Consider the following 26,329-nt stretch of genomic DNA (forward strand, 5'->3'; position numbering starts at 1 on the left):
ATCGCATCTACATTTCCACAGTGGGGAAAGGACAGGGCGCTGATTGATAATTTCAATTGATGCACATGCACGGGAACACAACCAAGTGGAGAACTATGACTGTAACACCGCAGTAGAATCTACCACTTGTATATTCATGGTGTTTTCAGAGATCCCAGAGCTAACAGGTGGTGTAGTGATGGGGGACGAGGGATCTAATATCATCTTTAACAAGGCAACGTTCTCCTTCTCATTTTAATATTTTCCTCGAACCTTCCTATTAATATTATATTTATTACAGAGCATCAGAGCCTGGGAACGCCTGTCACCAGCATGGCTGAAGGTCCAAACAGGGGAGAAGATCGAACATCTGTAAAAAGAATGAGAATGGACACCGGTAGGTTCACAAAATACTTTAAAATACAATTTCTGTCCCGAAAAAAGGTCCAGAACTAGTGCAAGAACCTGTAGCTCACACAGGAAGAGGGAACAGGGCAGGGACTGAGTACAAAGAGGGACACCGCAGTCACAGGTGGAGGAGCCCCTGAGTGCTGGAACTGTCCAATGGATACCTGGTATTGGAGAGTGTAAGGTGGATAGAGAGAGTGACTCAGTGGAGGGTCTTCTTTAACAACAGTGTGACTCCAGGGAGCAGGAGGCCACTCAACAGAGCGAGAGTCAGAGGCAGGTGGGGCAAAGGAATAAGGGGAGCGATACTGGTGGTAGATTGTATAGTCACGGGAATAAACAACCTCTTCTGCATGTCCTGAATGGTTAGTTTCCTCCCTGGTGCCAGTGAATAACATCTTTGAACAGGTGGGATCACCTCTGGGAAGCAAAGGAGAGCAGAAGTTAGCCATGTTCGTATCCAGTAACATGGAGAGAAATACGTTTATGGAGGGAATATTAAGGCACTAACCTATGAAACCAGGTCTAAAGCTGTTGAACCCCGGACTGTTTTGCACTGGGCTGCTTAAGCACGGAAATATGAGTCTTGTCAATTTGCGGCTGCAGGGCTGGAGCAGGAGGAGACCGTTCATGTTCTTGGGCTGCTAGAATGAGGTCCGTTGGAAGGGAAGGGGCGGCCGCCCTCTGTACCAACCAACAATAATGGTTTTACAAAAAAGGTAGATGGAGCAGTGGGAGGGTATCAGGGGATGTGACCGAAGTGGAAAATATCCCGATCTGAGATGAGAGAGAGTAATTAATAAAAATGCTGCAGTGGATACAAAAGATTTAAAATATATTGAAAAGTTATTGGCAGGAAAAAGGAAAGACGTTTTGAAATAATGAGAGAAAACGTTGCTCTTTTAAAAAAGAAGAAACGGGGGCAAGTCAACATTTTATACGTTGGAGTTAGTATTGAGTGTCGTGTATGTGAGTGTACAAATCATTCCAAACATTCAGAAGCATGAGAGAAGCGGCTGCAGGGCATTCTGGAGGGGGAGGGTGAACAGCCAGTGGTCGTGGTCCACATTGGTACCAACGACATAGGTAAAAAGAGGGATGAGGTCCTGCAGCAAGAATTTAGGGAGCTAGGTGAAGGATTAAAGAGCAGGACCTCAAGGGTTGTAATCTCTGGATTACTCCCGGTGCCACGTGCTAGTAAGTATAGGAATAGGAAGATAGAACAGATGAATGCGTGGCTAAAGGGATGGTGCAGGGGGGAGGGCTTTAGTTTCCTGGATCACTGGGTCTGCTTCTGGGAAAGGTGGGACTTGTACAAGTCGGACGGTTTACACCTGAACCAGAGGGGAACCAATATCCTTGCGGGGAGGTTTGCTAGCACTGCTGGGGGGGGTTTAAACTAACTTGGCAGGGGGATGGGGTACAGAGTGGAGCTATAGTAGGGGGTGATTTACAGCCAAATACAGAGGGAAAAACAAGTCAGCTGGGAAGGCAAAGCAAATATGTGAAGGCAAAAGAGAATATGGCAGGGCTGGAAGGCATTTATTTTAATGCAAGGAGTCTTGCAAATAAGGTGGATGAACTGAAGTTGTTGTTGAACACATGGGAGTACGATATTGTTGCTATCACGGAGACATGGTTGAGGGAGGGTCAGGACTGGCAGCTCAATATTCCGGGGTATAGAATCTTCAGGCGAGACAGAGGGGGGTGTAAAAGGGGAGGGGGTGTTGCAATATTAATTAAGGAGTCAATTACTGCTGTAAGGAGGGATGATATATTAGCGGGTTCCTCTAATGAGGCCATATGGGTAGAACTTAGAAACAAAAAGGGGGCAAGCACTTTGCGGGGAGTGTACTATAGGCCCCCAAACAGTCAGGGGGAGATAGAGGAACAGATATGTAGGCAAATCTCAGAAAAGTGCGAAAATAATAGGGTAATAATAGTGGGGGATTTCAACTTCCCCAATATAAATTGGGATAGTCAGAGTGTGAAAGGCTTAGAGGGTGCAGAATTCTTAAAGTGCATCCAGGAGAGCTTTTTGAGCCAACATGTAGAAAATCCTACAAGAGAGGGGGCGGTACTGGACCTAATTCTGGGGAATGTAGCCGGGCAAGTGGTGGAAGTGTCAGTAGGAGAGCATTTTGGCGACAGTGACCACAATTCCGTGAGATTTAAGGTGGTCATGGAAAAAGACAAAGACGGCCCGGAAATAAGGGTTCTAAATTGGGGGAAGGCCGATTTTAATATGATAAGGCAGGATCTGGCCAAATTGGACTGGGAGCAGCTACTTATAGGAAAATCCGCATCAAAACAGTGGGAGACTTTCAGAAGGGAAATAGAGAGAGTACAACGCCAACATGTTCCTGTAAAGGTCAAGGGTGGGACCAACAAGCAAAGGGAACCTTGGATGACAAGGGACATACAAAAATGCATTAGAAATAAAAGGGGGGCTTTTGGCAGTTACAAAAGACTAAAGACGGAAGAAGCCCTAGAGGAGTATAAAAAATGCAGGGGCATACTTAAAAAAGAAATTAGGAGGGCGAGGAGGGGCCATGAAATAACACTGGCGAGCAAAATAAAGGAAAATCCTAAGATGTTTTATAAGTATATTAAGGGCAAGAGGATAACCAGGGAAAGGGTAGGGCCCATTAGGGACCAAAGTGGCAATCTGTGTGTAGAGCCAGATGATGTAGGCGGGGTTTTAAATGAATTTTTTGCATCTGTGTTCACTATGGAGAAAGACGATGCAGACATAGAAATCGGGCAAGGGGGCTGTGACATACTTGAACATATTAGCATCGAGAGGGAGGAGGTGCTAGCGGTTTTAGCAGGCCAAAAAGTGGATAAATCCCCAGGCCCAGACGAGATGTATCCCAGGCTGCTGTGGGAGGCAAAGGAGGAGATTGCAGGGGCTCTGACACAAATTTTCAGAACCTCTCTGGCCACAGGGGATGTACCAGAGGACTGGAGAACAGCTAACGTAGTACCATTATTCAAGAAGGGTAGCAGGGATAAACCAGGGAATTACAGGCCAGTGAGCCTAACATCTGTGGTAGGGAAATTATTGGAAAAAATTCTGAGGGACAAAATTAGTCTCCACTTGGAGAGGCAAGGATTAATCAGGGATAGTCAGCATGGCTTTGTCAAGGGTAAATCATGTCTGACAAATCTGATTGAATTTTTCGAGGGGGTGACTAGGGGGGTGGATGAGGGAAATGCTGTGGATGTGGTTTACATGGACTTCAGTAAAGCTTTTGACAAAGTCCCGCATAGGAGACTGGTCAAGAAGGTAAGAGCCCATGGGATCCAGGGTGCCTTGGCGCGTTGGATCATAAACTGGCTGAGTGGCAGGAGGCAGAGGGTGATGGTCGAAGGTTGCTTTTGTGACTGGAAGCCTGTGTCCAGTGGGGTACCTCAGGGATCGGTGCTGGGTCCCTTGTTGTTTGTGATCTACATAAATGATTTGGATGAGAATGTAAAAGGTATGATCAGTAAGTTCGCAGATGACACGAAAATTGGTGGGGTGGTAAATTGTGAGGAGGAAAGCCTCAGGCTACAGGACGATATAAACGGGTTGGTCAGATGGGCGGAAAAGTGGCAAATGGAATTTAACCCTGAAAAGTGCGAGGTGATGCATTTTGGACGGACAAATAAGGCAAGGGAATACACAATAAGTGGTAGGACCCTAGGAAGTACAGAGGGTCAGAGGGACCTTGGTGTACATGTACATAGATCCCTGAAGGCAGCGGAACAGGTAGATAAGGTGGTTAAAAAGGCATATGGGATACTTGCCTTCATTAGCCGAGGCATAGAATATAAGAGCAGGGAGGTTATGATGGAGCTGTACAAAACGCTGGTGAGGCCACAGCTGGAGTACTGTGTGCAGTTCTGGTCGCCTCACTATAGGAAGGATGTGATTGCTTTGGAGAGGGTGCAGAGAAGATTCACCAGGATGTTACCTGGGATGGAGCGCCTCAGCTATGAAGAGAGGCTGGACAGGCTGGGGTTGTTTTCCTTGGAGCAAAGAAGGCTGAGGGGGGACCTGATTGAGGTGTACAAAATGATGAGGGGCATAGATAGGGTAGACAAAGAGGAACTTTTCCCCTTAGTAGGGGGGTCAATAACAAGGGGGCATAGATTCAGGGTAAGGGGCAGGAGATTTAGAGGGGATTTGAGGAGGAACTTTTTCACCCAGAGGGTGGTTGGAATGTGGAACTCAATGCCTGAAAGGGTGGTAGAGGCAGGAACCCTCACAACATTCAAGAAGCATTTGGATGAGCACTTGAAATGCCATTGCATACAAGGCTATGGACCAAATGCTGGAAAATGGGATTAGACTGGACAGGGATGGATGGGCGGCGCAGACACGATGGGCCGAAGGGCCTCTTTCTGTGCTGTAAAACTCTATGACTCTATGACTCTATGTGATCTAGTATCTATTAGACAGGGTCTGGGATTTCACAGGACTCAGATGGAGATGTTTCTGGTGAGAACATTTTGAGGGAAGATCAAATAATTTGTGGACCCAAGTATCAATAAAGCGTTTTATGACAACGCAACAACAACAGCAAGAACAAACTGGCGTTTATATAGCACCTTTAATGTAAAAAATGTCTCAAGGTGCTTCACAGGAGTGTTATCAATCAAAATTTGACACTGAGGTAAGGTTTAAGGTACGTCTGAAAGGAGGAGAATGAAAGAGAGAGGCGCGGAGGTTTAGAAAGTAAAGCTGTGCCAGGGAGCTATGCTAAGATTGAATCCATATGTGCACAGTTCGGCAATAGGAAGTGAATTAGCACAATTCTCAGTGGATTTTGCAGGCCAGCAAGCAGTTGAGGTGAGAGAGTGGGGGGACTGGGGAAACCAATTGTGAAGGATGGAATTTTGGGGAGATACAAAATATTTCCTTAGCTTTCTAAAAAAGATGGTGGAAGTGACGTTTTGATGTACTAGAGGTGGATGTGGGTCCACAGTTAGAGATAACTGTAGAGAAGGATTTGGATCTGAGTAACATAGCCGAGGTGGAGAAGTCACTGGGCTCAGAAATAATGCATCCCAGACTGTTAAAGGAAGTCAGAGAGGAGATAGGAGGGACTGACCACGACATTTTAACCCACGTTTGATATCAAAAATATACAGGTGGACTGAAGGAGCGCAAGTGATGTTTCTGTTCCAATGTGGAGAGAGGATCAACCTGGTAACCAGAGACCATTGTGTAGACACTACACCAAACCTGTTAATCCAGGTCGAGCTAGTGAGCATTTAGCGATAAAGAGGATGATGAGGGGAGGCTGGGACAGATTAGCTGTAGAAAAGTCGCTTACGACAATTTTACAAACAATGATGAACAGGTAAATACCGATTGGTACATCCAGACTTTCCCAGCCAATTGCGATATTTTGGCATACATTGTTTTAGCAATCCCAAACAAACCATGTAATTTCCTGGGTGAGGTGAAAAAAAAACATGTAATAACACAGACCAATTTGGGGGACAAAAATACGAGAAAATCCTCTCCGATACCATCAAGGGGTTAGAAACTAGTCCAGCAGATCACTGGTGCATTGAATCCCAGGAAGGTCCTACCTGTTGTAAGAGGTGATGTCCTCTCCAAGCAGGAATATGTCCAGCTCTCGCCTGAAAGAATTTAGTGAGTCAGCGTCCACTGCCAGAGAAGGTATCCTGATTCAGAGGTCGACTATTCTAGAAACAGAGAAACATAGATAATAGGAGCAGGAAGAGGCCATTCGGCCCTTCGAGCCTGCTCCACCATTCAATATGAACATGGCTGATCCTCTATCTCAATCCCATACCCCTTGATGCGTTTTGTGTCTAGAAATCTATCTATCTCTTTCTTAAATATATTCAGTGACTTGGCCTCCACAGCCCTCTGTGGTAGAGAATTCCACAGGTTCACCGCCCTCTGATTGAAGACATTTCTCCTCATCTCACTCCTAAATGTCCTACTCCGTATCCTGAGACTGTGACGCCTTTTTCTAGATCCCCAGCCGGTGTAAACATCCTCCCTGCATCCAGTCTGTCCAGCCCGGTCAGAATTTTACACGATTCAATTAGATCCCCTCTCATTCTTCTAAACTCTAGCGAATACAGGCATATTCGACCCAATCTCTCCTCATACGACAGTCCTGCCATCCCAGGAATCCGTCTGGTGAACCGTTGCTGCACTGCCTCTATGGCAAGTTTATCCTTTCTTAGGTAAGGAGACGAAAATTGCACACAGTACTCCAGGTGTGGTCTCACCAAGGCCCTGTACAATTGTAGTAAGACATCTTTGCTCCTGTACTCAAATCCTCTTGAAATGAAGGCCAGCATACGATTTGCCCTCCTGACTGCTTGCTGCACCTGCATGTTTGCTTTCAGTGCCTGGTGTTCAAGGACTCCCAGGTGCCTTTGTACATCAGCATTTCCAAATTTATCACTATTTAAATAATACTCTGCCTTTCTGTTCTTCCTACCGAAGTGGATAACTTCACATTTATTCACCTTATACTACATCTGCCATGTTTTTGCCCACTTACTCAACTTGTCCAAATTGCCTTGAAGCCTCTTGTCATCCTCTTCGCAACTCACAATTCCACCAAGTTTTGTGTCGTCAGCAAACTTGGACATATTACATTTGGTTCCCTCATCCAAATCATTGATATATATTGTGAATAGCTGGGGCACAAGCACTGCTCCTTGCAGTACCCCACTAGTCACTGCTTGCCACCCTGAAAAAGAACCATTTATTTCTACTCTCTTTTTTCTGTCTGTTAACCAATTTTCAATCCATGCCAGTATATTACCCCCAATCCCATGTGCTTTAATATAGCACACTAACCTCTTATGTGGGACTTTATCAAAGGCCTTCTGAAAACCCAAATACATGACATCCACTGGTTCACCCTTATCCATTCCACCAGTTACTTCCTCAAAAAACTGCAGTAGTTTTGTCAAACACGATTTCCCTTTCATAAATCCATGTTGACTTTGTCTAATCCTGTTGATATTTTTTAAATGTCCTGTTATCACATCCTTTATAATAGACTCTAGCATTCTCCCTACTACTGATGTTAGGCTATCCGGTCTTTAGTTCACTTCTTTCCTCTATCCCTCCTTTTTAAATAGTGGCGTTACATTTGCCACCCTGCAATCTGCAGGAACTGTTCCATAATCTAAAGAATTTTAGAAGATGACAACTAATGCATCCACTATTTCCATGGCTACCTCTTTTATTACTCTGGGATGCTGATTATCAGGCCCTGGGGATTCTGTGGGAAAAGAACCACCTCCTGCCATCTAACCTATATCTGGCCTTGCACAACTTTAAATTATGACCCCTGGCCCGCCCTAAGCTATGTAACTGGAACAAACTCTCAACTGGAACACAATCGATTCCCTTCACCATCTTATAAACCTCAATCATATCACCACTAAGTCTTTGCTTCTCTAAAGTGTAGAGTCCAAATTCTTAGCCTTTCTGGATAATTAAGTTGCTTTACATTGGGAATTAGTCTAATGTCCCTCCTCTGCAACAGTTTCAAAGCCTCAATATCAGCCACCATGTGAGGAGACCAAAACTGGATACAGTATTCCAAGTGAGGCGTTTACCAAAGTCTTGTACTAGGACAAAATAGGTCGTGTTATACCCAACTCTCCTATGAATGCACCCAACACCGTCTTTGTTCTAGCTATCGCTACACAGCATTGCTCCTGTACCTTTAGAGATATATACATTAGAATGCCCATATCTTCCTACCTCCCCCTTCTTTAATACTTCTCCATGAAGGGTGTATGGATGTTGAGCAGTCACCCTGCCGACAGGCAAAACACGGCACTTATCCAAGCTAAATATCATATGCCTAATCTCCCAACACATTAAGATACAGTTTTGTTGATTCGTGACAATTCAGGTTGATAGAATGTCGTACATGAGGTGGATGTGGGTTATCAGAAGGTGATTGATAATATGGCTCACAGGAGGCTTCAGACTTTTAGTATAAGACGAAATGGAGCAGCCTGGATAGAAAGTGGATGAAGTGTTTAGTTTCCTTCATTTGTGTTAACAGATCCAAACTCTACAAACATTGAATTCTTGACAAATTGCGACGATTGCCAGCTGTTCCAGTTAACGAAATTCTACCAGGTCAGACTGGAACAGGCGATTGAAGGAGGGGTGGATGGAGTCAGCTCGTTGTTAAAAGACGAGAGGCTTTTCAGTGGACAAGAACATCGGGTAAGTGGCAGGGACAGAGAACGTGCTGGGATTATTTAAACATCACAGAGCTGACAGGAAATCAGATCTTAGAATTTTACTGGAGTAAGACAGGCCAAATAGGAAAGAAATAGGTAAAACTGAAAATATTGTGTATCTGACACAAGGATACGAAGAGGTGAAAATAACCAGCGGATCGTCCGTATCTGTACAAAGGACAGGTGAGCGGTTCGGGTATAACACTTGTGTGGACTGAAAACAAAGGGAAACAGTTTTAGTGGGACTGGGAAAAGGAGAAACCAGGGGCAATAGACAGGGATTAAAGGGAAGGTCATGAGTTTACTAACCAGGAAACTACTTAAAGGAAATTAAGGAACTGAGAGACGAGATAAATGATCTCCGGAGTAAATGAGAGGCATTTCAACAACAAAAACAACATGGTTAATTGGTTAAAATGTATGGGACCCAAACAGGAAAAATAACCAGCCGAAAATCTGAGATCAGGAGAAACTTCTTCACTCAGAGGGTAGTAAATCTAAGGAATTTACTACCTCTCAGAGAGCTGTGGAAGCTGCGACATTAAATAAATTTAAAACGGAGATAGACAGTTTCCTAGCTGATAAGGGAATTAGGATTACGGGGAGCGGGCAGGGAAGTGGACGTGAGTCGAGGTTCGGATCAGCCATGACCCTATTGAATGGTGGAGCAGGCCCGAGGGGCCGTATGGGCTACTCCTGCTCCTACTTCTTATGTTCTTATGTAAAATGAGGATTGAAAACTCGATGCTGTGCAGATTTTTCCTCCGGCTGCATCACCGGGGGTCAATTCCAATTTCGGCAGAGACGCAATACGGGTGGTAGAACCTGTCTTGGAGCGTCACTTCCCGGAACAGCACTTCAGGAAATTACAGCAAGCAGCCTGTAAAGTTCTGTCAGTTACTTTTAATGGAATAGAACTAAATGGAAATGATAATCGGGCAGGGTGTATAATGGACGGTCGACATGCTACCAACTTTCCCAGTTGATAATCTCGGCAATTTACTCTCATCCCAATCGTCTGCTCACTACCCCTTACCGTTAATATCTCACCTAGTCTATTCCCAATTTCCTGCTCACTACCCATTACAGTTAATAGCTAACCTAGTCTAATCCCTGCCGCCTGCTCACTGCCCATTACCATTAATATCCCACCCAGTCTAATCCCAATCTCCTGCTCACTGCCCATTACCGTTAATATCTCACCTAGTCTAATCCCAATCTCCTGCTCACTACCCATTACCGTTAATATCTCACTTAGTCTAATCCCAAACTCCTGCTCACTGCCCATTACCGTTAATATCCCACCTAGTCTAATCCCAATCTCCTGCTCACTACCCATTACCGTTAATATCTCACCTAGTCTAATTCCAAACTCCTGCTCACTACCCGTTACCGTTAATATCCCACCTAGTCTAATCCCAATCTCCTGCTCACTACCCATTACCGTTATTATCTCACCTAGTCTAATCCCAAACTCCTGCTCACTTCCCATTACTGTTAATTTCCCACCTAATCTAATCCCAACCTCCTGGTCAGTACCCATTACAGTTAATATCCCACCTTGTCAATTCCCAACCTCCTGCTCAGTACCCATTACCATTAACATCGCACCAAGTCAAATTCCAACCGACTGCTCACTACCCATTACCGTCAATATCCAAACTATTCAAATTCCAACCGCCGGCTCACTACCCATTACCGTCAATATCCAAACTATTCAAATTCCAATTGCCTGCTCACTACCCATTACCGTTAATATCCCACCTAGTCAAATTCCAGCCACCTGCTCACTATCCATTACTTTTAATATCCCACCAATCTAATCCAACCTCCTACTCACTACCCGTTACTGTTAATATCCCATCTAGTGTGATCCCAAACTCCTGCTCATTACCGAGTAACGTTAATATACCACCTAGTGTAATCCCAACCTCCTGCTCACTACCCATTACTGTTAATACCCCACCTAGTCTAATCCCAACCTCCTGCTTACTACCCATTACCGTTAATATCCCACCTAGTCTGATCCCAACCTGCTGCTCACTGCCCATTACCGTTAATATCCCAACTAGTCTAATTCCAACTTCCTGCTGACCACATTATGGTTAGTATCCCAAATAGTCCAGGTGCAATCTTCTGTACACCTCTGTTCTATCGACGCAGCAACAGAAATAGATGTTATCAAAAAAATGTCGACTTGCTTCCAAAATTATTTGTGGGATTGAATTATGCTTTCCAAACACCTCGTGTGTAAGTAAATGTATGAACATTCACCTCGAATTCTTCGAATTAGCCTAAATATGTGTCCTCTGACTAATCAGTGGAAAGTGTCAGCAGCTATTTATTTGATCATATCCAAATCCCTCGTAACATCCTACTGCAATTGCACGCCAGTTTTTCCATTGCTTTTACATCCTATAAATGGAGTGTCCAAAATTATACACTACTGGGTAAATTACCAGCCCCTCTGCTCTTGATGTGGAACGTCACTCCCCAGGGAGGAAAATCAGGAAATTGAGATTATTTAGTCTGTCATTTTCCGTCCGCTCACTTTAATGGTTTGGTTTCTTCTTCATTCTGTTCATGGAGTGAAAGGCTGGGGGGTGAAATAGTGGTAGTTTCATATTTTTGTAATAGGCCAGATTTTGCAGTAGAAATAACGTTGGGGCTAACAGCGCTCAATGTTATTAAAGTGTAAATGGGACAGCAAATTCCAGCGACCGCACATGCAGAGTTAAACACGAAAATCAGGAAGGTCCTGCCCAAGTTGCCCTGCTGCTCCCAAAGCTGTGCGCGAATGGTATCTCGCTGAGAGACTCGCCATTGAAATGCATGGAACAGCGTAACATTACTGCACTTATCTGAAAGATACAGACAAAACTCACCAGGAAAAGTCAGTGCTTGCCTATTCCAGTGTAATTAATTGTTTAACGGCGTGATCAGTCTTAACCAATGCCAGACAATTTCTCTTGCACTGAAAATTAACTTTTACAAGTGTGGAGTCTCATTCCTTCGGATTTTAATTATTGTTGGAGCTGTACAAACAAAAATTCAATAATATTTGTACCTTTTCTTTCTGTCTCTTTTTTCGCTCCCTCTGAACATAAGATACAAAATAGCAGCAGGAGTAGGCCATTTATCCCTTCGAGCCTCCTCCGACATTCAATAAGATCATTGCTGATCTTCTACCTCATCTCCCCTTTCCTGCACTATCCACATATCCCTTGATTCTCTTAAGATTCAAAAATCTATCGATCTCTGTCTTGAATATATTCAACGACTGAGCCTCCACAACACTCTGGGGTAGAGAATTCCAAAGATTCACCACACTCTGACTGCAGAAGTGTCTCCTTATGTCAGAACTAAATGGCCAACCTCTTTTTCTGAGACTGTGACCTCTGGTTGCAGACTCCCCAGCCATTGGAAACATCCTCTCTGCATCTACCCTGTCAAGCACTGTAAGATTTTTGAATGTTTCAGTGAGATGCATTCTGAATCCAATCTTTCTTTCCCTCTCTTTATTTCACTTTCTGCTCGTGATTTGACATTGCATTCTATGTTCTAACAAAAAAATCTTGTTTCAGGCTTTGCGTAAGAATTCCTCAAGCTGATTTGTTAATGAAACATGCAGTCGCTTCTCCTGTTCCCTCTGTAGACGGCGCTGGGCATTTTGGCTCTAATTTACACTGTCGATGAAGGAACAGTGATATATGTTCAAGTCAGGATCGTATGTTACTTGAAGTGGAACTTGGAGGTGGTTGTGTTTCCATGCGGATGCTGCTCTTGTCATTCTAGGTGGCAGAGTCCGCGAGTTTGAGAGGTGCTGTCAAAGAAGCCTTGGCGAACTGCTGCAGTTCTTTCTGTTAATAGCATACACTGCAGCGATGGTGCACCGTCGGTGGCGGGATTGGATGTATACTGTGGTGGGAGGGCTGCCGATGAAGCATATTTCTCTGTCCTGGATTGCATGGAGCTTCTTGAGTGTTGTTGCAGCTGCACCTTTCCAGGCAAATGCAGAGTTTTCCATCACACGCCACTGTTGTCCCTTATAGGTGAAGGAGAGGCTCCTGGGTGAACAGGATGTGATCCACTCGCCACAGAATACCCAGCCTCTGACCTGCTGTAGTAGCCACGAGTTTTTTTGTGGCTAGTCAATGGTAGTGAATTGACGATGGCAATGTCAGTGAATGAAAAAGGGACATGGTTGAACACTATTGGTGGAGATGGGCATTGCCTGGCACATGTGTGGCGTGAATGTTACTTGCCAATTTTCTGCCCAAGTCTAGATTTTGTCCAGGTGTTGCTGTATTCGAGCATGGACCACTTCATTATCTGACGAATTGAACATGGAGCTGAATACTGTGCAATCATCAGAGAGCATCCCGACTCCTGGCTTTATGGTGGAGGGAAGGTAATTGACGAAGCAGCTGAAATGGTTAGTCCGAGGACTCTGCTGCGAGGAACTCCTGCATTGATGACCTGGTGCTGAGGTGATTCTTCTCCAACAACCACAATCCTGTGTGCCACACACGTCGATCAATGCCTTGATGTCAAACACAATCACTCTCACCTCACAGCTGGAGTCGATTGGTCCTGGTGGAACTCAACTTGAGCCTCAGTGAGCAGCATATTTGTGACTAAGTGCTGCTTGATAGCAGTGTTGATGACTCCCTCCAACACTTTGATGTTGATTGTGAGGAGGCTGATAGGGCGGTAATTGATCGGGTTGGATTTGTCCTGCTCTGTGCGGACAGGTCATACCTGGATAATTCTCTACATTGTCGGGCAGAGTCCAGTGATGTGGATGTACTGGAACAACTTGACTAGAGGTGCAGTTAGTTCCAGAGCACAGATCTCAAACACTACAGCCAGAATGTTGACGGGACCTGTAGCATTTGCTGTGCCCAGTGCATTCATTTGTCTCTTGATATCGAATTGTGGGAACAACTAGGCAATAAATCTCACATCTAATTTAAATTCTGGTCCTTTTGTCACCTTCAGTGCTTCCTCCAAGTTGGGTTCGAAATGGTGGAGTACTGATTCATCAGCTGAGGGAGGGTGGTAGGTGATAATCAGCAGAAGGTTTCATTGCACATGTTTGACCTGAAGTCATGAGATTTCATTGGCTCTGGAGTCAATGTTAATGATTCCCAGGGCACTTGCACCTGAGGGTATATCACTGTGGCCCACCGCTGGTGGGTCTGTCCTGCCGGTGGGACAGGAAATCCTGCTGAATGCTGATGGAGGTGCCTGGGACGTTGGCTAATAACTATGATTTTATAAGTATCACCCCGTCACACAGTTGCGTGACTAATGTGTGGCCCACTTCTCCATACTTTGGCACCAGTCCCCAGATGATAGTGAGGAGGGCTTTGCAGGGTTGGCTGGGCTTGGTGTTCCTTCGTCGTGTCCGAATCCAATGCTGAAGCCGAGTGGTCCACCCAGTTTTATTCTTCTATATCTTTCTTTAGGATTTCTAGGCCATTTCAGAGGCCATCACATTGGTGAAGGACTGGAGTCACGTATAGACCATTGGGTTTTACGACAATCTTTACTAATACCAGCTTTTTATTTCAAAATGCTTCAAATTCCAATTTGAATTAAAATTCATGAAACAAGCACGATGGGATTTGCATTGTTGTCTCTGGATTACACGTCCAGTAATATAATGAACATGCTATCGTTCTCGGTGCCTCGCCATCTCTATATCCACTGTCAGATTGCACCTCCGTGAAGTGCCATTCGAGGTTTTCTTTTCTGCCTTAAAGGTGTTATATAAGTGTAACCTTTGATGATGTAATACCTGACTACACAAAACCCATTGCTGGATCTCTGTTCTCGGTTAAGAAGGTTTCATACCAGCAGTGGGTGTGCAAACTAATGGGTGCCAGACATTTCACTTACCGAGGGAAAAAGTGATTAGATGTTTTAGCATTATTTTAATTGGTCGATTCTCCGGCCCGATACATCAACAGTGATTGTTTCAATTAGTCAATGATAATTTCTCTCTATCTTTTTCTCTCACTTCAGCTTCGTTTCTACCCTGCAACTGGAGTTCTGACTTGCTGCTGTTTTATTTCTCAGTAAATCTGAAAGTGTGGCAGCAGGAAACAATGTGAGAAACGAGTCTATCATATTGTTATTCAGTAATTTGATGTCATGTTGGACACTGAAGGACAGAGAAAACAAATCACATTAAAACTGCTGCAGATTCTCAGTGATTCCTCACTCTCCGAGAACTATAATTCATCAAATTTCTTGCCATTAATGATTGAATCAAGATGCTTACAGAATATTTAGCCCATGTTCAGAATGGATCAGAACCCGGCCCAGTAACTGCTTTCTGTTCTCACCAACTGGGAGAGCCCATCACTGTGCAGATCCTTTCCTTCTCATTCTCAGTGTTTATCTTTCACTTCGCTCCTCAATATATTCATTATTATTACTTACAGAAAATCATTGATCTTGTGGAGCAGGGAAACCGGGCAGACAGTTCCAAACTTCTCCTAAATCTGGTGATGGAGAAAGGCTCTCAGGCTCGAAGGGTGATGTGGGAAGCCTTCATGAAAATGCGCCATGGGGTGCCAAAGTTGCACAAAATACTGAAAGAAATGCAGGAATTTGGTACGGTAAAATCACACTGAATTCAAATTTAGATTCAAAAACGATTTTGCTATAATATTTCACAGATCTGAATTAATGAAAGCTAATTGATTTAAACAGGTTCTGATCCATTTGATTACATGAACATCGCACGAGCTGTATTCAAAATACCCAGTCACCTGAAAGGTAATTGATGACAAGGAGTTTTATATACAGTTATTTCACTATAGAATCCGAATGATTGACTGGAGCTGATTGATTAAAGATTGTCAGAATCTGGGAATGAGAAGTTAAAAGGCTAAGGAAATAGGATTGAACATTGTTTGGATACGTGATTAAACCACTAAAGCTTTGCATAGATTAAATTAACAATTAAAGCCGATTTTTGAATTTCTGATGAATTTGCAAATCTCGTATGCTCCAGTGATTGCATCACACATCGCATACACATGGCAGGATCCTGATACAGTGCGAAACCGCATACACACCTTGCAGGATCCTGCTTCACTGTGAAACCACATACACACCTGGCAGGATCATTATACACTGTGAATCTCCTGATACACTGTGAAACCACTTACACACCTGGCAGGATCATCATACACTGTGAATCCCCATACACATCTGGCAAGATCCTGATATACTGTGAAATCCCATACACACCTGGCAGTATCCTCATACACTGTGAATCCCCATACACACCTGGAAGGATCCTGATACACTGTGAAATCGCATACACATCTGGCAGGATCCTGCTACAATGTGAAACCCCATACACACCTGGCAAGATCCTCATATAGTGTGAAACCCCATACACGTTTGGCAGAATCCTGATACACTAGGGCAGATATGATGAGCAATTTCTTCATCCAGAGAGTGGTGAACCCGTGGAATTCTCTACCACAGAAGGCGGTTGAGTCCAACTCATTAAATATATTCAAGAAGGAGTTAGATATATTTTGTAAGGCTAAAGGGATCAAGGGATATGAGGAGGAAGCAGGGACAGGGTACTGAATTTGGATGATCAGCCATGAACTCATTAAATGGTGGGGCAGGCCCGAGGGGCCGAATGGCCTATTCCTGCTCCTATCTTCTATGTTTCTATGAAATCCCATACACTCCTGGCCGGATCCTGATACACTGTGAAATCCCATACACACCTGGCAGGATCTTGATTTACTGTGAAATCCCATACACACCTGGCAGGATCCGGATACATTGTGAAACCCCATACACACTTGGCAGGATTCAGGTATACTGTGAAATGAAACATTCCTGGAAGGATCCTGATACACTGTGAAAGCCTCTTCCACACCTGGAAGTATCCTGATACACTGTGATACCCCTTATATATCTGGCAGGTTCCTGATACACTGCAAAACTCCATACACATCTTGCAGGATGCCGATATGCTGTGAAACCCCAAATAGGTTTGGCAGGATCCTGATTCACTGTGAAATCCCATATACACCTGGCAGGATCCTGATACACTGCAAAAGCCCATAAACACTTGGCAGGATCCCGATACACTGTGAAACCCCATACACATTTGGCAGGATCCTGATACACTGTGAAACCCCATACACACCTGGCAGGATCCCGATAGAGTTTGAAACCCCATACACACCTGGCAAGATCCTGATGAACTGTGAAACCCCATACACACCTGGCAGGAACTACATTGTAAAACCCCATTTAAGACTCACAGGATCCTGATACACTGTGATACCCCATACATACCTGGCAGGATCCTTAATCACTGTGAAACCACATGCACAGCTGGCAGGATCCTGAAACACTGTGAAACCCCATACACACCTGGCGGGATCCGGATACACTGTGACACCCCATACACACCTGGCAGGATCCCGATACAATGTGAAACCCCATACTCACCTGGCAGGATCCTGATACACTGTGAAACCACATACTCATCTGGCAGGATCCTGATACACTGTGAAACCCCATACATACCTGGCAGGATCCTGATGCACTGTGCATCCCCAGGAACATGAGGCAAATGACATGTTATGGGTGATTTGAAATTGATTGAACCGATTACCTCTGGCAGTAAAACAGACAAACTAGGAGCACTGAAGCTTGTTGTACTGAACGAAGCATCATTTCATTCAGGGAGATTTTGAATCCCAATTAACCGATTAACAGAATGATATTTGTAATTTTCAAAACTACGTTGTAGTAAACTCGTATCCAAATGAAACGATGGAGTTTAATAATTGTAACTGTTGAAATGAACTCTCAATCCTTTCTTCCCTAACGTAATACTGAGTGGAATGGTCAGTAGTTCTATTTCTGATTCTGATCGGTTGTCTGATAAGATTGTTACTTAAAAATAATAAAAGTGTAAAATTACAGCAAGCTGATCGTATTTTCTGAAACACAACAGGAGGATATTTAGGGGAACAAAAGACCACTTTAGTCTAAACAAGTCTGTTCCTGTTAGAGATGAACCCACCTGCCCCTCCTCTCAGCGTAGCCACAGAAACACAACCAATTGTCTCTTGTTCCCAATTACACTGGCCCTTAGTGTCCTCGCTGTTAACTGGTGTCCTGCTCTATCACCCTTTGGTGAAAAAGATTACTCTGATTTCCCTTCTTAATCCTGGCTTCCTAGTCTCAGTTTTCTCTTAATCATTTGTGTACATTGTGAATCTCATTCCGGCATTAATTATGTGACTTCCATTAGAAATTCTGAGCAATAATCCAATATCCAAAGTCTCTTATTCCAAATGGTACAAATCTAACACCGCACCATTTCCTCTGCCTTAATTGTGCCATAATGATCTTATTTCTCTCTGCACCTACAGCATTGCAATATCACTATTCCTGTGGTTTTGTGATTAGAAGAGCACACAATACCTGACCAGGATCTCGCACACTAACTGTGGAACTTCTGTACATTCACAATCTGTCCCTCTCCCAGTGTGCAGACTACCCCAGTTAACTTGCCCAAGGTTTGATATGGTAACAGTGCAAGTTCTGTCCATTCACAGAATGTCCCTCTCCCTGTGCCCACACTGACCCAGATAACAGGCCCAATGCGTGATACAGTATCAGTGGACCTTCTGCACATTGCCCCTCTCAGTGAGCAATCAATCACGTGTTCCACTGCAGCAGAAGGGAAGCACCACTGACGGATTCAGAGATTGATCAACTAGAACCTCTACTGTCGTATGAACAGGATCATGTGTGTATTTATACTGAGATGTCTATAGCACAGGGAACGCCGGATTGTATTAAAAATCAGAGGGAAAATATCAGCTTCATAGAAATCACCATGTTCAGTGAATAGTAGAATCAAGTGAGGATTTCAAATTCTTCTCAGCCATTGTTCACTTTCAAATGATGCTTCCATTAACTGATATTTAATTTCTACACGCAACTCAATTGAAGCAGTGTATTAAATCTTGCAATATTTTACTGAACATTAAATATTAATGATCTAGACGATGGAACTAGGTGTAATATCTCCAAGTTTGCAGACGACACAGTGCTGGGTGGGCACGTGTGCTGTGTGGAGGATGCAGAGAAACTCCAGTATGATTTGGAAAGGCTCAGTGATTGGGCAGCTGCATGGCAGATGCATGGTAATGTGGATAAATGCGAGGTTGTCCACTTCGGTGTCAAAAACAGGAAGGCAGATTATTATCTGAATGGCAATAGATTGGGAAAAGGGGAAGTGCAATGAGACCTGGGTGTCCTTGTGCACCAGTCACTGAAGGTAAGCATGCAGGTGCAGCAGGCAGTTAAGAAGGTAAATGGAATGTTGGCCTTCATAGCGAGAGGATTCGAGTACAGGAGCAAGGATGTCTTGCTGCAGTTGTACAGGGCCTTGGTGAGACCACTCCGTGATTATTGTGTGCAATTTTGGTCGATTTATCTGAGGAGGGATGTTCTTGCCATGGAGAGAGTGTAGCGTAGATTCACCAGACTGATACCTGGGATGGCGAGAATGACGTATGAAGTGTGATTGGGTCGAGTAGTCTTATATTCGCTAGAGTTTAGAAGAATGAGAGGGGATCTCATTGAAACTTATAACATTCTAACAGGACTAGACAGCCTAGATGCAGGAAGGTTGTTCCCGATGGCGGGGGAGTCCCGAAACAGGAGTCACAGTCTAAGGACAAGGGGTAAGCCATTTAGGACTGAGATGAGGAGGACTTTCTTCACCCAGAGAGTGGTGAACTTGTGGAATTATCTACCACAGAAGGCAGTTGAGGCCAATTCAATAAATATATTCAAGAAGGAGTTAGATAAAGTTCTTAAGGCTAAAGGGATCAAGGGATATAGGGAGAAGGCAGGGACAGGGTACTGAATTTGGATGATCAGCCATGATCGCATTGAATGGTGGAGCAGGCTCGAGGGGCCAAATGGCCTACTCCTGCTCCTATTTTCGATGTTTCTATGTTTCTATGAGAAGTTGTATTTGTCAATATAACTAATATTGAGAACCACTTTCTGTCTGTTCTAATTGAAGATGTTCAAAAGAAACACAAGGAAACACTCCGGGTACAAACTGAGACACTGAGAGTGAGCTCTATCCTAATAAAGGAGAAGGTTAAGTTTTTCCAGCTGGTTGATCGATACGCTGAGCTAACGGTCATTTCTACTGTTCAAGATCAGACACTTGCAGAACATGAACTGCTGGCAAGAGGCCGAGACAATGAAGAGTGGAGAGAGAAACATCTCCGGAGAGAACTGGAAAAAATCCGAACTGATCAATTGTTCCAGAGCAACCTTTCCTGGACAGGCAGTTTGCTCCAGAAAATTAAGGGAGTCTTCTGGCGATCCAATTCTGGGAGTTCAGCAGCAGTGAGCGGAGTCCCGGGGATTGGAAAAACAACAATGATACAAAAGATTGTTTATGACTGGGCTACTGGGAAAATATACCCACACTTTCAATTTGTTTTCAGCTTTAAATTCCGGGATTTGATCGCTATTAACTGTAGAATAAACCTGAGGAATCTGATACTGGATCTGTATCCTTACTTTGGGAATGTTCTGGGAGAGCTCTGGAAGAACCCAGAGAGATTGCTGTTTATATTCGATGGTTTGGATGAATTCAATGACAGGATCGATTTTGCTGACAATCGGAGAAATACAGAACCTCAGCACATGTGCACAGATCCCGAAGACTGGTGTGAAGTGTCTGACATTGTGTACAGTTTAATACAGCACAAGCTGCTCCCAGGATGTTCAGTGCTAGTGACCAGTCGCCCCAATGCATTACATTTATTGGAAAAGGCTGAAATTAGTGTCTGGGCTGAAATCCTGGGATTTGTTGGTGAAGAATGGGAGGAATATTTCAGCAAGTTTTTTGAAGAGCGGGCGGTGGCTACAGCTGTTTTCAAACACGTGGAGGAGAACGAGATCCTGTACACCATGTGCTACAACCCTTCCTACTGTTGGATCCTCGCTCTGACACTGGGCCACTTCTTTACACAAGGAGACAGAGAACATAAGGAAGTTCCCAAGACCATCACCCAACTATATTCCTACTATATTTACATCATTCTGAAAAACCATGGCCCAGAGATTGAAAGCTCCCGTGATGTGTTGCTGAAGCTTGGTGATATGGCCTTCACAGGAGTCTCCGAGAAGAAGATTGTGTTTAGAAATGGAGATTTGATCAAGTACAATCTGCAACCTTCCCAGTTCCTGTCTGGGTTCATGAGGGAACTTTTGGAGAGAGATGATTCTGCCCAGAGCGTGGTGTACACATTCCCGCACCTCACCATCCAAGAGTTTGTAGCCGCACTGGCACAATTCCTGACTCCAGGTCCCGGGGACATCCGGAAACTCCTCAGTGAAGCCCACAGCAATGAAGATGGGCGATTTGAGATATTTCTCCGTTTTGTTGCTGGTCTCTCCTCCCCACAGGCAGCTCGGCCCCTGGAGGAGTTTCTGGGTCCATTCCTTCATCAAACCACCTGCCGAGTCATTGAGTGGGTGAAGGAGAAGTTTGAAGGACAGATGGGAAACATAGAGAGTGTAACTGATAAAAGGAACCTCCTGAACACATTCCACTACCTGTTTGAGTCTCAGAATAAAGCACTGGCTCGGGCCACCGTGGGATCTGTGGAAACAGTTACATTTAATGGATTGCAACTGACCCCGATTGATTGTGTGGTCCTGTCTCATGTCATTGGATTCTGTGATACAATAAAAAACCTCGATTTCGGAGGCTGCTCCATTCAGTGTGAAGGACTCCAGCGGCTGGGAGCCGTACTGCACAAATGCCGTGCGTTGAGGTAACTGCTTATTTGGCACTATCTGTTGGGCGAATTGTAGAACAGTCACGGATTGTGTTTTTGCTCTGTAATGAAGAGAAACAAAGAGTTCCGTTAAACCAGAGAGAAGCAGATTCAATAATTATATGACCAAAAATAAGAGGATAGGTTAGTAATTCCCTAAGGCCTGGAGAATCTAAAATCGATCCTTGTGAACAAGTAGGGGTTTTACAGTCTTTATCGGATCAGTAAATACAGGTCACTGAGAGTCTGATAATTTATTTGCAATAAATCATATTTAATAAGGCGGGGCAATGGGATATAAACATAAAATATAATCTGGCAGTAAAGATAAAATTGATTTAAAATATTTTCCTCATCCACCATTTCAACTAGAAACAGCACAGAAACCCAAGTTTAAATCACTAACAAGTTAGGTATTTACTCCAATACCTTGCAGGCTGTGTCTTGTCGAGGAGGAAGTTTCATGGATTGCGAATATTGGGGAAATGGGAATTCTTTCAACTGTAAATATTTACAATTATACACAGTCCTGACCATTGAGTAAAGATTGATATTCAGGATCTTAATTCTGCCGGTATAATGATTCCAATCTAACCTGTGGTGGGGCGTGAGTACTGGAGTACAGACACACGCCAGCCAGTGGTGGGGCCTCGCACACAAAGCGGGTGGCTCCTGGGTAAACTGGGGGCATTGAACCCAGGAATTCCCCATAATCTGCCCCCTGTGTGTGAGGCCCCGAATTCCCCAAAAACTGTCCGACCAATTACTCCTGACATAAATCTGGAGCCTGTTTAACGGGGAATAAAGTGAGAGACTCCCCTCCCCTATAAACTAGGAGCAGAAGGACATTTAAAAAGTGTAAAAGGACAGAATAAATTATACTTGTTACGTAAAAACCTGGGGGGGGCGGATTTTACAGCAGCAGTTAGCGCCATTTCACAATATAACTGAATCCGAGCTATTATACAGATTAATATAATGCACAGAGTATCAAGAACCGGGATTCACCACTTTATCATTTAATTGTGTCCACATTGCTGCCTGGGACGACAGGGATGGCCTCAACAAGGCCAGATTTACTTCACTTGACGCTGTATGCACTGGCTGCCACATGATGCGCCAAGTTGGCACCACCCCAAACAGACAAGATTAAGCATCCCTACAATGGCCAAGCCATTCCTTTCACACTGATCAGCATTGCAGAGGGTACCGTTATTTCTCACCATTCACTGCAACACTAAAACCGCTTCCAAAGGTGCACACAAATCTTGCCAAAAACGGAATGTATTGAATAGAATGATTTTAATGTTTGGCAGCACATTAACAGAAATTTCACTTGATCATTTGCTAAAACACACATTTGTCTTCCCTTGTGTGTTATTAGTTGGTATGATTGGACTAGGATGAGGGTGAGTGAGATGGGGATGTGATAATGTAGATAGAGAGGGATGGGTGGAGGTGCAAGGTAAGTTGGTGTGAGTAAGGATGTGCCGGAGTAGGGTAGGGAAGGCAGAGTGATGAGGATGTGATGGGTGGCACAGAAGGATGAGGTTGAGTGTGTCTTTGCAGGAACGTTTCGTGATCTACTGAGATCATTGAAAGGTTTGTGTCAATGCAGCCTGGTCCTCCTCACGACATTCCTGCTTGTGTCCTCCTATGCAATGTGCAACCAGTCTGCTTTGGTGTCATGGGGAGGTCTCTTCCGTCCATTTGAAGGGAAGGGAACCTCCCTGCGTGCTGCGCGCAGCCATGCACCTTTGTGCAGTGCTTGTCAGTACTTGCAGCATCTCAGTGCTGTAGAGCACTGACAGCACAAATGTCAAGCTAAATTTGTGCATGGCCCCTTTAAGGGAAATGGCTGCTGGCGAGTCATCAAGTGACGGCACCAGACCCACTACCTCTAATTGGCCGGGAAATGCACTGGACGTGGCTTTCCAAGCCAATCAGGGGAAGGTCCTTCGACAGAACAGGGCTGGGACTCGCCAGCTACCCCGGCCCAACCGGACCCACCAAAGTGGGATGTCGCGGGGCGAAACCGGGTTATTAATTTTCTGAAGCAGTTTCAGTGATTGCCGCAATATCCGAGAGAGAAAAATATATCAGATCCCGGCTTTGATTCAGTTTGTTTCTCACTCTCTGAGTTTAGACTGAGGAGCAATAAACTGGGAGATTCAGGAGTGAAACTACTATCTGTGGCTCTGAGGAACCCGGACTGTAAAATACAGGAACTGCAGTAAGTACCCGACTGTGTGAGATTTTGCTTATGTGTTTATATGTCTGACACAGTACATTATTATTGGCTTCAGTAATAATGTTTTTAATAAATAGTGTACATTATTAATAGTAACAATAATAGTGATATTAGTAACCTTGCGAATTACACTGATTCCTGTTATTTCTCTCTGATCCACAGGCTATGGGATGTCGGTCTCACAGATCCTTGTACTGAGGATCTCGTCACTGCTCTCAGTACAAACCGGTCACTGACGGATCTGAACCTGGGATCAAACTTCTTCACAGACCGATCTGTCCCCACTCTCCTCCGCCTCATACAGACCTGCAGGAGTCTGAAGTGGATCCGGTGAGTGTTTGTGTAAAGGCTTAATGTAATAAATAAAATATAAAAGGGATTGAATCACTTTTATGTGTAATATTTGTCGTAATTATTTTTGAAATATTAATCCCAGTCTCCCTGTTATTGACACTGTTGTGCAATCTGTTTATTTCCTGTTTAATCTTTAATCTGTTTCAGACTGTTGAGGAATCAGTTCAGTTCAGATGGAAAGAGGGACCTGCAGTCGCTGTGGGAATCGAGACCCGGACTGAGAGTGTTTGTGTGAACATTTCAATTAGTGACCATTATTGATCTCATTATATGGTCATTTTGTCCGATTTTTTGCCCCTCCCCTTTAAGTGACCACGCTCTGGGTTTAAATACTATCGGCCCCTTCAAGGGTTTCCAGCTGGAGCTGAGCGAGCGTCATCTCCCATTGTGAGGTCAGAGGCCCATCCACTGGGTCAGGAGACTCAGCTGCCCGGCCCCACAGCGCTGCTCCTGCAGGATATCTGGGGCTGAATGTTATCCAATGGGGCACTGGGGAAATGCACAGACAGGAAGGGCTCAGTCTGGAGCTCAGTCTCGGCTGCAGTAGGACACAGAAAATTGCACTCAGTATTCCTGGATGTCCCTCCCAGTGAGGAGTCGGACTCTGTAACAAGTGTCCCTGTGTACAGTGTGTATCTCTGTGAGTGAGGTGTCAGACTCTGTAACAAGTGACCCTTTCTACAGTGTGTGTCTCTCCCAGTGAGGAGTCAGACTCAGTAACAAGTGTCCCTGTGTACAGCCTGTGTCTCACCCAGTGAGGAGTCAGATGCTGGAACAAGCGTCCCTGTGTACAGTGTGTGTCTTTGCGAGTGAGGAGTCGGACTCTGTAACAAGTGTTACTGTGTACAGTGTGGGTCTCTCCCAGCGAGGAGTCAGACTCTGTAACAAGTGTCCCTGTGTACAATGTGTATCACTGCAAGTGAGGAGTCAGAATCTGTAAAAAGTGTCCCTGTGTACAGTGTGTGTCTTTGCGAGTGAGGAGTCAGGCTCTGTAACAAGTGTTACTGTGTACAGTGTGGGTCTCTCCCAGTGAGGAGTCAGACTCTGTAACAAGTGTCCCTGTGTACAATCTGTATCACTGCAAGTGAGGAGTCAGACTCTGTAACAAGTGTCCCTGTGTAAAATCTGTGTCTCGCCCAGTGAGGAGTCAGACGCTGGAACAAGCGTCCCTGTGTACAGTGTGTGTCTCTCCCAGTGAGGAGTCGAACTCTGTAACAAATGTCCGTGTGTCCAGTGTGTGTCTCTCCCATTGAGGATTCAGATGCTGTAACACGCACCCCTGTTTTCAGTGTGTGTCTCTGCGAGTGAGGAGTCGGACTCTGTAACAAGTGTCCCTGTGTATAGTGTGTGTCTCTCCCAGTAAGGAGTCAGACTCTGTAACAAGTGTCATAGAGTCATAACTGCGCAGAACGAGGCCTTTGGCCCATTGAGTTCATGCTGGCTCTCTGTAGAGCTCTATCCCCGTAGCCCTGTAAGTTTATTTCCCTCAAGTTCCTATCCAGTCTTCCCTTGAAAACATAGAGTGTCACCGCTTCCACCACTTCCATCGGCAGCGAATTCCAGGTCATCAACACTCACTGCGTAAACAACTTTTTCCTCCCCCCTCCCCGCTGTATCTCTTGCCCAAAACCTTAAATCTATGTCCACATGTCTTTGTACCATCAATTAGTGGGAATAACCTTTCCCAATCTAGCCTATCAAAACCCTTCATAATCTTGTATGCATCCATTTAATCACCCCTCAATCTCCTTTGCTCTAATTAAATCAAATCCAGCTTTTCCAACCTGTCATTGTAGCTATGATCCCCTACCCCGGAATCATTCTGGTAAATCTCATCTGCACCCTCTCAAGGGCCTTCACATCCTTCCTAATGTGTGGTGACCAGAAGTGAGGAGTCAGACTCTGGAACAAGGGGGAGATAGAGGAACAGATATGTAGGCAAATCTCAGAGAAATGTGCAAATAATAGGGTAATAATAATGGGGGATTTCAACTTCCCCAATATTAACTGGGATAGTCAGAGTGTGAAAGGCTCAGAGGGTGTAGAATTCTTAAAGTGCATCCAGGAGAGCTTTTTGAGCCAGCATGTAGAAAGTCCTACAAGAGAGGGGGCGGTACCGGACCTAATTCTAGGGAATGTGGCCGGCCAAGTGGAAAAAGTGCTAGTAGGTGAGCACTTTGGTGATAGTGACCATAATATGGTAAGA

The 26,329-nt window shown here is 44.5% G+C and overlaps 1 protein-coding gene across 1 annotated transcript; it reads left to right on the plus strand.

The window, feature by feature from the left end:
* Nucleotides 1–182: 182 nt before the first annotated feature.
* LOC147092559 (NACHT, LRR and PYD domains-containing protein 3-like) lies at nucleotides 183–26,329 on the plus strand. Its single transcript, XM_085975951.1, has 8 exons — nucleotides 183–376; nucleotides 8,457–8,623; nucleotides 15,093–15,264; nucleotides 15,364–15,429; nucleotides 19,742–21,515; nucleotides 23,665–23,751; nucleotides 23,932–24,099; nucleotides 24,271–26,329. The coding sequence occupies exons 1-8, from the start codon at nucleotides 313–315 to the stop codon at nucleotides 24,356–24,358; spliced, it is 2,586 nt and encodes an 861-aa protein (XP_085832077.1). The 5' UTR covers nucleotides 183–312; the 3' UTR covers nucleotides 24,359–26,329.

Source organism: Somniosus microcephalus, unplaced genomic scaffold (assembly GCF_052327205.1).
Source record: "Somniosus microcephalus isolate GS21.2 unplaced genomic scaffold, FLI_Smic_1.0 unresolved_chr2, whole genome shotgun sequence".
Classification (NCBI taxonomy): Eukaryota; Metazoa; Chordata; class Chondrichthyes; order Squaliformes; family Somniosidae; genus Somniosus; species Somniosus microcephalus.